The following is a 12,788-nucleotide window of genomic DNA, read 5'->3' on the forward strand; positions in this document are numbered from 1 at the left end:
ATTACCATAATATTCCAGGAACAACTGAGTTTTAGCAGCAACAACTATAGAAGAAAAACCAAAACCAAAACCCAAGCCACAGGAAAATCTTCCCAAAAGGCTTAATGTCTATATATTTCACTGGTGCCTGACTTATTTATGAGCCAAAAGTAAAATTATAAAAAATATGAAAGAGACTAAATAAATGATCTGTGACAGAACATCTACTTTTTGTTGGTATGTTAGTGTGATGGGAAAGACCTGAATTTGCCCATATGTTCCCAGCTGGAGACATGGTCACACAAAAACAATGCCATGACTACAAGAATATGGCTTTCCTCCTGTGCATCTGGAGCCAAACTCTAGTCCTGAACTCCAGGACTACTGTTTTCCTGGTATGGCACTGCCAAAACACTTCCTTCCCATGTCCTGAAAAACCTGCATCAGAAAAAACCCCAACAAATAAAAAACCCCTACAACACAAAAAACCCCTACACACCTCAAACAAAACCAAAGTGAAACCAAAGCAAAGCAAAGCAAACCAAACCAAACAACCCCCACCAAGACCAAATCAAAAACCTTAGGCACTTTTGCTTCAGTGCAGGATCTGTTACAGGTAACAGCAACAACCTGCCTTTTCCACCACATCAGTGTGTGGTCAAAGAGAAACAGCAGAGAAGGGCAGCAGCTGGTGAGAACTAAAGATGAGCTTTAATTTTTCATTGAAATACAATTTTATCTGAAAAGATAGGTTTTCTGTCGGAAAATATTCTTTACTCTCCTAGACAAATAGGCTCTCACAGTAGCCTTATCTCACCCGCAAAGGTTTTGTTTTAGTTGGAGAACAAAATTAATCTATCTGATGCAATTTATTAGACTATATATTCCATAAGTTAATTACTTACATAAAGTGCTAATATTTTGATGCAAATCTTTAATTGGAACAAGCTAGACAGAAAACACAACTTTTTCTAGTTGGTGAAAGAAAATTAATTCTATGGGAAACAAACCTGACATGTTGCCCCTTATAAAGAAAAAAACACTACAATACTTGATACAACAATCAATACATATGATACAACAAGGACATAATTTTATATTTCTAATTTCTAAAATGAAAATATCTTTATATGGATCAAGAATTACAGCAAAGGTATTTTTCACCATGTTTGCTTGAAAATCTGACCCACTAAGAAAAAACTAATATCATTATGCTTAGCAGTGTGTCTCACTGATACTTCATATTGAAGTATCATATCCAGCTCTAATACCGAAAACTTTCTTCAATAAGAAAATGTGTTAGTAACTTGTTCACTTGGAGCTTAACCTATTTTACATATTTTCTTATACTTGCACAGCTAATGCCCTAGCAATTGCAAATAGATTTTATAACAACAGATGAACTATTTGAATACCAGTTATTCCTAGTTAAGATTAATTTGAGCTTATCATCAACAGGAAAAGGTTAACTTTACTAAATAAAATCACTGGAACCATTGGGAAACCTACCTTGTGAATTTTAAATAGAACCTCACAGAGGTTATAGATTTTTTCAGCTCGTACCCAATCTAGTGTGCTCACCTATAATATAAAAAAAAAATTATTAACACATTTTTTTTATTTAAAAATAATGTTCAGATAAAAAAAATTGAAAAGATTTCACCCATCATTATTCTACTGGATCTTTTAAATACAGGCACATCACTACATTTAATATCCAGCATTTAGAAAAGACGTCAAATAGTATTAAATTTTTGCAGAAACAGGAATTAAAAGGTGTTAAATAATTTACTTTTTCTTTTCCTAGTATGATGGAAACGTCTTTGTAATCTCTGTGGTTAGTTACATAAGCATTTTTATTTCTCGAGATGCTAACACAGAGAACTCAGTCTCAAACACAGTCATTCAGCTTCATGTCTCAATATGAAAAAAATCTTACAATCAATAGATCAAGATGTATTCCCAAATTCAGTTTTGAGTTTACATGCACTAGGGAGGCAATAACTCAATACATATTCTAAAACTGGAAAAGGACTATGTGACTGCAATATTTAGAATCAAGTGTCACAGTTTGACGCTGGCACAATGCCGGTGCCCCTATGAAAATATACTCTCCCTGGTGTCTGCTATGACATGTGACCAGGAATAGAGCAAAGCAGGTTCCAACTTAGGAATGAAGAAGAAAAACTTTATTAACCTACTACTATATATAAAGAGAAACACACACAGAACTCGGAATGAAAACCTTCCAAAAAACATTCCTCCCCCCCACCAAATTTCCAATACATCCACCCCTCCGATCACCAACTCCTGGTCCATCACCACCCTTTAGATAATCAATTCTCAGGTCATCAAGGAGTGAGGAGTCCCTCTTGTGCCATAGGCTTCCCCAGAAAACACAGTTGAAACCTCTTGTGTTTCCACGTCACACGTGGCACCGCCCGGAGATCATCTGCCATTGTGACATCTTCCTTCCATGCCCAGAGCTCTCACCACTGCACATGGACCAGAGCTGCTTCTAGGGTTTTCCTTTTAAGGGTGCTTTGCCCAGTTCCAAAAAAGAGCAGTCTCTCACTTTCAGAACACCTGTCCCCCCCCAGATTCACCCCCGAGGGGTCTTGAGAACAGAGATCTTCTCCTTCATTGAAGATCTAGGGCACCACCACCCTCCTCACCCGTTGTCTCTGTTCACACACTCCTTCACATAACATCACTGCACTCTCTTGGCTCCAAGCCATTGCCTCCCCCTAAATGCAGCCTCTGTGTCACAGGAAAAAATGGTTCTGTCCATGGCTATACAAGACCAAAGGCCCCTCCATCACCTCCTCCCACCCAAGATTCTTCTCTACTTCTCTCATGGCCCATTTCCTCTTATCTCATCTCTATCTCTCTTCTCATTCAGATCCAGGAGGATCAGCATTTGTAAGGTTTCCATCATCCAAAGAAAGGGTTAAAAATCTCAGGCTCTGCCTGTCCAGAACTCCCACGGCTGCCCTGCCAGGCACCTTCTAGCCCCACCCCCCTTATCCTCCTCGGCGGGCCATGTTATCACATTTCTTGTCTCTCTCTCTCTCTCTCTCTCTCTCTCTGTTCCTCCACCCTTCCATCCTGCAGGGGCCTTTGGCCTTTACCTCCCCTCTCTCTGTCCAAGGCCCGGCCTACCTCACCCGGCCGCATGGCTTCCCCTCCCCCGCCCAGCCAGCAGCCGGGCAGGGGAGCTCTGACCTCTTTCCCCACCGCAACCCAAGAGGAGTTTTCCTGGGACTTCTCTGCTTTTAACCCTCCATCATGCTCTCAGAGGTGTATCCAGGTCCTCAGTGGCCACACCAGGTGCCAATATTCAAATTTGAGCGCCTATTTGTTTGACCACAGCATCCCAAAAAACCCACTTCCTCTCAAACCAGGACATCAAGAAAAATATCATCAGTGTGCTCAATAATATGAAAACACCTATATTTTGTTTTCTTTTGATTTCATTACCTAATCCTGTTGACATGACAGGCTGTTAAAATCTGAATAGCAAGAACGATTGAAGTTTTTACCAAAATTCTACTTAATGATATGATGTGATAATCTGTTTTCTTTTAAAAACAGTACCCAGCCTACATTGTTCAAGAAAAAAAAACAACTCACACATAGGAAAAATTCAATGGAATTATGTATCATTTTTGCTTATATGTTTTAGATTTTGTACAAAATCCTAGCTCTTGGGGAATGCACAGGAGTGGCTGCATACATAGTTGAAGGATTTGACTAGGTTGCACCTCTGAGGCTTTTAGGATACGGAAATAAGTATTATGGTAACTTTAATAGTAACTTGAATAATTTAAAATTCTAGGGCTTATACAACTTTGTCCTATTTCCACATCCCAACCAAAAGGAAGAAAGCAGAAAAATAAATTAAAAGAATTAACATAAAGGAAAAGCTTTCTGTCAAACATCTGGCTTATGTGGATGAAACTTAACTAGAAAAAACTATGCAATGCAATCACAGATTCTTTTTCTCTGTGTTCATAGTAGCACATAATTTTTTTTTAATGTAGTATTTCTCCTGATGATTTGCATGCAGATATAAACATGTTTTCGTTCTTTTAAAATTTATTTAATGTTTCATTTTCAAGTCTCTTCAAATTCTAAGTTAAACAGAATTGTAATAACTTGATGAGAATCCAAACCACTACAACACTTACAGGCCCCTAATGGAACATCTGTTAGCTATGAAATGTAACTTCAGAGTCCTTTGGAGGGGTAATGTGAACTTGGATTTAGTTTTTTTCCTAATCTTAACAAAGTTAATTAATTCTTAATAATCTAATTATTAAGAATTAAATCTAATAATCTAATCTTCTCCTTACTTCTCTTAGGTTTAGATTGGTTTGTTTAGATTATTAAATTTAGATATTATGAATCACCTACTGAAATGGGACTGAAGAACTCCAGAAGTTCTAGCACCACATCTTTTCAGGATATAGAGGGACTCATTCGAGGATTTTCCATTTCATAGTTTCTATATCTTAACAATCAAATGGCAAACATCACTTGAATACAATACATCCACTACGATATGTAAAATATATTATGCACTTTGTTTTACTATGAGCAATGTCTCAAAAATTAAAGCTCAAAACATTACATACAGGTAATTTTAAAGCTACATGATAAAAGCACATAGTAAATCTTAAACTTTTTCAAATTAAATCTGATGTCAGCTGGTTTAGAAAAGAAATGAAAAGAAATTTTAGGTACTATCTTGTCCTTCCATCACTTTATAAAAAGGTAGCAATTTTTAAAGACATATCTTTCTATTTTTTAGGTTTCCATTTCTATTTATCTTCTGGTAAGTCCATTCAATATTATATTTGAGTTTGCAATTTAATTATTGTACAAATAAGAAATTACCTAAGTTTTGAAACAATTGAAACAGAGGACTTATAAATTTAATTCATAAAGAAATGTAGATTTAAAGAGGCTCAGAATAGAGTAAGCACTGCAGGTCTTTGCTTAATCTTACATCCAGGGAGATATTTTGTACTTTGATGGCTGTTTTGAAAAGAAAATAATTAAATAATACATGTTTTGACCCATTATTGGTGATCCTCCAAAAGGATATCCATGCTTCTTGGAAAATAAGGTTTAGACTAGAATGGAGGCTAGTTCATTATTTGGTCTTGAATTTTTCAAAGGGAAAGGATCTTTTCCATCTCAGTTAACAGCAGGAGAAGCCTTTATTGCTGTAAGTGGCTAGACATAGAAGCATAAGCACTGATTCATTTGCTGTTTATGCCACTGCCTTTGGTGACATAGGCTATGACCTCAAAGCTGTTGAGATATGAATGGACTTTCATTTGCTCATATATATTGTTTTCATTCCTGAAGAACTATTTTAACTGTTGGGGATCTTTGCACTATTAATGATGGATGGAGGTGACACTGCTGTGCCATTAAATTTACTCTGAGTACTTCAGATTTCTTCCCATTATTCCACACATCTCTTTCATCTTTTGATGCTGTGTAACCTCATATGACTTTTTCAGCAGAGGCAGGCAGTGATAGTGACAACTGTTGTCACCTATATAAGCCAAGGTTTTCTTTACCTGTGTATGTCAGAGAAAGGTTACCACACTTAGAGAGGGAAACAGTCTCAATACCACTGTGTGCAAGGTGCTCAGAACACAAAAAACATATTGAGAGAAATTTTAAGGAGGCAAAATAAACATATTACAAAGGAATACTAGAATCTAAACAGACAGCTGACATTATTTATAGTTTTATCAGCACTATCATAGAATGTCTAAGTTTAAAATGTTACTGTTACAGACTGCTTTACTTTTAAAACCCCACAAATAACCATATACTCCTAGCCAAGAAGAAAAGCTGGAAATAATCAGGAAAGTTCATGAAAATTGCAATATCCTTCATTTTATTTAAAGAATATTCCAGTTTATTGCAGGATATCCATCATTACACATGTAATAACTGGGTAACAAGTACCTAAGATAAATGAGATACCCAATTATATTTCTTAGTCAATAAAGTAGTTTTTCCTCATTATTTCCCCTTGGACTTATTCCTGCAGGTATTCTGTACATTGCAATTTCTTGGCATGACAGTGTTATTATTTTTATGAAGCATTTGACAAAACAGTTCAAACAGCTCCATTCAGAATAGACATGCTTGCAGTCATATGAATTTAGTTCAGACAGTTTCAGAAAGAGTGTCAAAGCGCATGAGAGTTTCAATTAGAATTCAGTAAGCCTCTACTTTAATTTGTGTTCATATACTATATGAATTTATGACCAAGAGGAGCTGAATGTTGTTATTTATATTATTGGCAGACCACCTCCATAGCTAACCCAGTGTAGTATGTGTTGAGTGCTTGGTTCTGTAGACATTTAGCTGTATTAATCCTTTCAGGATAAATACATTGCAAAACATTGCAAATGTTGCAAAACCAAGACATTTGTAAACTCACAGCTAACACTGAGCTGATCAGAAAGATAATAAGACAAACAGGGTTACAAAAAATAGGAATCTGAAATTACAATTCTAAATCTCTGATGAGAGACTAAAATAGGTACATAGAGTTACAAAAGTTACAAAAGTTCCAAGTGTTGCAGAAGTACTTTCTACTTTTGCACGAGTTTTCGCAATTTCTTCATGGTTTAAAAACAGGCATTACAGTGGAGTTCTGAAAATAAACAAACTGAAAAAATCTAGCTTTACATAGAACAAGTGATCTCATCATCAGTTCAAACTCAAATTCCAAATATACTTACCTTTAAATATGTGAGTTAATCATTGGCTTTTCTTAAAAAGTTATGATTTAAAATAGAGAGAAAACAATGAAGTTAAACTCATTTTGACACACACAGTAAACAATTAGCTTATAAAATTACTCCCTAAAAAAGAACTCCGCAATTATAAAATAGGTGTTGGAGTTCTGGATGCTGAGAATTTTAGACTTTCTATGCTGACAGACTCTGACTCCCAAGAGAGCACTGCATTTGACCTGAGGCTGTGGAGAAGGCTTCCAAAATTGATAGCACTGAGATTACGGGTGTGTAGTTTGATTAGAAGTGTGTAACATCACAGGGTGTAAAACTTAAGAGTTTAAGGTTTTAGAATACAGTAATATATCTGGAGAAAGATGGAGGTTTTAGGGTAGAGGCTGGTCCTCCTTCTTTACCTTCTTCCTTCTTCTGTATGGGTTTGGGTGGTATTTTGTAATTGGACGGAAAAGTCTGCGTTGCAGACTTTGAGTGATTGGTTATTTGGATAAAAGTGAAGATAATTTAGGTACCATTTCTTTAATTTGATAGGTTAGCCTTAAAAGACCTTGTAACAAATGACAGTTAGCCATTTTGCACCTTGTTAGTGCAATACTGCAGAACTCACTGCCTGTGAGACTGTAACATAGATAAGAAAAAATAAACACCTAAGTCTGAACACAAAATACCATCTCGAGTGCCTTCAATCCTGACCCCAACATAGGCAGAGAAAAGAAACCAAGAACTGGCAATAGGCATAAAAGACTCCATGCCTGCTCAGAGATCACCACTAAATAAAGAAATATGGTGTGAATGTAAAAGAGAATCATACTTCAAAAATCACTGAAATCAAATTAACACAACATACTCTTGGACTTTCTCTGAACACAGAATCTGATTCTAGAAGTCTCCAGAGCCCCCCAAAATATTAAAAATATTTGAATAAATGTAAAGGGAAAAAAATTAAAGTGCTGATAATATTTATTACTGGAATACAGCAAAGGCTCCATTATCTGAGAATTCAGCAGAATCATCCCACCCGCCTAGAAGTATTAAAAAGATCTAAGGAGAAGACAAAATACTTCTAGGTAAAGAGTAATTAATTTCACTGGTCTTTTTGCTCCTTAATGGGAAAAAAAAACCAAAACAAACAAAAAAACAACAAAAAAAAACCCAAGAATTTTTTTAAAGGAAAGATTATTTTTAGTATTTAGAAATTACATGACAGCATTAAAAACACTGTTTGTCTTAATTACATTGTGCAGGCTTCTCTATACTGTCAAATGTGGAAGTATTTCTGTTACTTTCACAATATTCTTCTATTTGTTCTTTTCTTAAAATTATAAACAGCCCATGCAGTGATTGTCTAGCTGCCTTTATGTTAAATCACAGCAGTGCTATTTATTTAATTACATTAAAAAAGATAGTTTTGCAATTAAGGGTTACGCAACAGATCTAAGGTTATGGCTAATTCAATACTTTAATGTAAAAATCATAATGAACTATAAGGGAAACATAAAAAAATCAAATAGTAGAAATCTCCCTTCCATGTAGCCCATATTCCATAAAAACACTGAATTATTTTCTGGAAATTTTCAACGATATAAAAAGTGGTTTGATTTTGAATGATAATTTAGAATATTTTTTTCCTCAGTTTTTTCTGGGAGACGAATTTAGAACTTTTCCAATACCTGAAAATTGACAGAAATTTTAGAGATGCTTTTAGAATGTAATAAAGTACTGCTTGTATATTAAAAATGACACAAGAATAATTTCTATTGGTTCAGTGGTGTTTTTCAGATATTTAGTTTTTAGAAATGGGTCACATTTGTAATATAGCAGTGTGTAAATGAAATCTGTAAATTTCTTAAATACAATCAGATAAGCTACTTCAGGGATGCAAAACAACCCTTCTCTGTTAATCACATGATTCTTGATATTTACTTCTGTGGTGAAGTCTCTACATTTCTGGAATCACCATCTGAGATATCTTAGAAATAGCATATAAATAGAATATTACTTGCCATAGTGATTTATTTCATAGTATAGTATCCACTTTTTTCCACAATTTTCTTTATTTTTGCACATATATAACTATGTTTTCCATTCTTATGAAAATTAGCAGCTGTATTTACAATCACGTCATCTTTTACACACAATGAAATAGAAAAAGAGTGGAAATTGTACTCCATCCTTTTACAAGCAGTTGTAAAATTATGGATAGCAATAAGTGTAGAATTTATAGATCATCTGCTCTGTGCACACTATATTGATACACTGATATGTAACTGATTCAGATTACAAATAGCAATAGCAACATCTCTGAAATAAAAATGTTAAACTTATATCTTCTAAAGATCAAGCAAGTTGAAACATTTTTATTTTGGTGATTGAACAATCTTTCTTTTTTTTTTTCTGCTTAAAATAGTAAAAAACCCAAACCATGGTAGGAGCAATGGGAAGAGCGGTAGCACCAAATATATCTAAAAGCAGTGGAAGAGCTTTATGCACAGTTTTGTGGGGGTACCAGTGTTTCCAGCTACAGAGCTGGGACATGTGGCACAGAACCAGGGCCATGGGAGCTGTCCAGGGTCTGTCGGGGCAGGGACCCTGCCAGAGAGGTCCCAAATCATGGTCCTGCAGTGGATTGACCTTGTCATACAATCAAACACCCACACAACCCCTCACTAACTCCCCAGTCCCCTGCTATGGGATGGGAGAGACAATAGGAAGAGCAAAATTGAGAAAATGCATGGGGCAAGAAGACAACAGTTTAATAAGTGATGGAAAGGGGAAGAAATCAATTCATGCAAAGACAATTGCACACTGCTCACCCCAAGTAGACCAATGCCCAGCCATTCTCCAAGCAATGGCTACTTTTGAAGACCAAATCCTCATTTTTTATTGCTGAGCATGATGTTTCATGGTACAGGAAATCCCTTTTGCTCTCTTTAAATCAGCTGTCCTGGCTGTGTCCTCCCCAGCCTGTTGAGCCCCAGCAGTTTGCTGGGTGAGCAGAGAGAATGGAAAGGCTGCGCCAGCCCTGCTCAGCATCAGCCCAAACACGGCTGTGTTAGCTCTGCTTTAGCCCCAGGTAAGAAACCACTGCTACATGGGGTGCTCTGAAGTGGTGACCTCCATCCCAGCAGGGCCCAGGCAGCAGCAGGGCAGCCATGGGGACTGGGGCAGCCCCAGCTTGGGGCACCAGCTGTGTCCCTGGGAGCAGTGACAGGCTGAGGCTGGGCTGGACATAGGCCCCTGGGTAGCCCTGACTTGTGGGACCATGGCTGGGCAGGGCAGGGCTGTGGAGCCCGAGACTGGCCCTGCTGCACTGCAGGGCTGCACTGCAGGGCTGCAATGGGATCGTGGAGTGAGCCACAGGGAAGGGCATCAACAAAAGCCAGGGTTGGAGGCCTCAGGAGAATGATAATCAGCTTCAAATTGTGGCTTTAGATCCAGGTTTGAAGTCTCCAGATACGAGGTTGCTGGAAACTGTGAATTTGGTCTTTAGTTTTTGGGGGTTTTTCTCTTGATGAGAGATGTCTGGGGAATGTTAAAAGAGCGAGAAAACCAGTCAAGTTTTATGATTTATAGACTCTTTCACATTTACTGGTGCATCATAATATTGAGGTGACACAACACATTGATCAAAGGGATCCCCCATCTCCTTAGTTCATTTTTTGAAAGCCAAGGCTCCTACAAAAAGATTTGTAAGAGGATAATAGATTCTGTCAGGTAATTTCTACTACCAGTCATCCCCACTTGTCCGTTCTTAGTAGAGTGCTGAAAATAGTAAATGAAGAAGTTTATCCCAAAATAGTATAATGTAGATGTACAATTTTAATTTTATAAAAATATGTCCTAGAAGCAGGTCTGAAGACAACAATTAAAATTTATAGATGAAAAATAATTCATGTGATGTGTTATTTATTTCTTTAATACTTCTGCATAGTTTTCACTTTTTAATTAAATTGTTGTAATTTCATGAAATTTTAGTTCCTTGGCTTAACATATGAAACCCCCAATTTTCAGAGGGAGAATGCCCTGCTTTTCCCACATGTGTTGTCTCATTTTAAAAAGAATACTATTGGCCGTTTTAGAATGTTTGAAATTAATTGGAAGCATTGGATTAATAATGTCAATCTAGAGAGAGGGAAATTTTACTTATTGCATTTCATTGAGGTTCACAAATAACTTTTGAAAAGTTTGTACTTCCCAATGGTACTGCAGAGAGTACACATATAAAGGATCAGATTTGCTTTGGACCAGCAGACAAATTTAGGAGACTGAGCAAAACTGTAAGCAAGTTGTATAATTGAAATATCATGCTAAGTCCACATTTTATTCTTTTATGATTTGTTTAAAGCAATTTTTTTTCTGGTGAATAAAGAAAGGATTAAATATTACCATATGGTAAGTATGGGTAATTTTTAAGCAGTTTAGAATTCTACAGCTCATTTTCATTTCAACCTTCTAAATTAATTTTTAGAGAAATATTAGATAAGGCACCTGTTGTGAAACAGAATTCTTGTTATGAGGTATATAAATTATCAAAGCAAGACTTGTCCAAACTGTACACTTAGCACTTTAATCCCTTGCTTGTGTGAAAAATCCACAAGTATCATCTAATAGTATGGATGGTTTATTTCATGATGCATCTTGACTTTCAGAAAGCAGAGTAACTACCAACTCATTACATCTACAAAATATACCTTAAAATAAATAAGGGAAGAAATATTAGGCCTAACCAACCAAAATAAAACCTGACCTTGACAACTTCAAAAAACAAAACATACAGCAAGCTTTTCAGAGGACCTTGAAAGAGGCTAAATATCTACAATTTATTGAAATTCAGTGGCATCTGTGACTTTAACTTACATTGAAATCTCAGCTGAAAACTTCACTTGATAAAGGAAAACAAACCCAGACGTAACAAACAGGTTTCCATTTACAATGAAACTGATACAAAAATATCAATTTTTTTTACCGGTGGAGTGCTGAAAATGTAGAAGGATGAACCCTTCAGGGCCAGAAACTTGAATTTGTAGAGCTGAGATGAATCAGTTCCTTCAAGTCTCTCATTTACCCATCCCATATGTATGACCTGTAAAAGAAAATAATTGAAAATTAAAGTTCTCTTTCTCAGCGGATCATGAGTGGTTTTAGTAGCATGGGATGCATCATCTATTTCACATTTGCCTTGCAACCATTTCCATATTCTTGAAGCATACAGTATAATGCCAGTGTGTCAGAAGTCCTTGAAGAGACTTAAACTTGTAGTAGAGGTAGTCTGAATCTTATCTGAATCCCTGTTTTAAAAGCCACCTATGCAGGTCAAAGCAGACTCTCATTTGAGCCAGCAGAAAATCTACACGTACCGATGTAGTTCAGTAGTTCAGCAGTTTATAAAACCATAATACCTTAACTATAGCAAACTTGGACATACTGATATTTCTATTACACAAACGTCTAAACAAATCACCAGATTTATCTGAAATCAAACAGCTTTCACCAGGCTCATGTTTGCAACTGTTAAAGTCTTTGTCACATTTGTTGTCGTTCAAAGTTTGTACATTTCCATCTATGCTTTATCACATTTATGTTTTCAAAGAATTAGGTGTCAAATCCAGTAGGTACACAACGGTAGCAGTGTTGCAATGCATGCCTTTATTTTCCAGATAAATTAATGCTAAGAAAAAATGAAATGAAGAAGTAAAATTGTATGCTTCCTTTCTGAGGAAAATACAAATTTATAACAAAATGCCATAAATAAGAATGCCATGGTATGGTAGCAGAATATCATGAATGTCTTTACTGAAAAATAACAAAGCAAAAATATTCCAGGCTCCATTTTGCATACATTAAGAGGAATATATTGCTCTTGAAACAGGTACTTAAATCTAGAGTGAATCACCAATCTGAGTGTACAAGTATTGCTGAGCAGCTTGCTCATTTTCAACTAAGGCTACATTTACAGAAGGAAACGATTTACAGGGGGAAGGAACGTCAAAGCCCTCACTAATAGTATGGATGAATTTTCAT

General features: G+C 36.2%; 1 protein-coding gene across 1 annotated transcript in view; it reads right to left on the reverse strand.

Annotated features, from left to right (window-relative positions):
* The window catches only part of SNTG2 (syntrophin gamma 2), a 206,298-nt gene that overhangs the window by 21,971 nt on the left and 171,539 nt on the right, over positions 1-12,788 (reverse strand). Inside the window, exons 12-13 of the mRNA XM_030945918.1 lie at positions 11,734-11,850; positions 1,489-1,560 (exon numbers count right to left, since the gene is read on the reverse strand). Of these exons, the coding sequence (XP_030801778.1) occupies positions 1,489-1,560; positions 11,734-11,850 (189 nt within the window). The remainder of the gene's footprint in view (positions 1-1,488; positions 1,561-11,733; positions 11,851-12,788) is intronic.

Source organism: Camarhynchus parvulus, chromosome 3 (genome assembly GCF_901933205.1).
Source record: "Camarhynchus parvulus chromosome 3, STF_HiC, whole genome shotgun sequence".
Classification (NCBI taxonomy): Eukaryota; Metazoa; Chordata; class Aves; order Passeriformes; family Thraupidae; genus Camarhynchus; species Camarhynchus parvulus.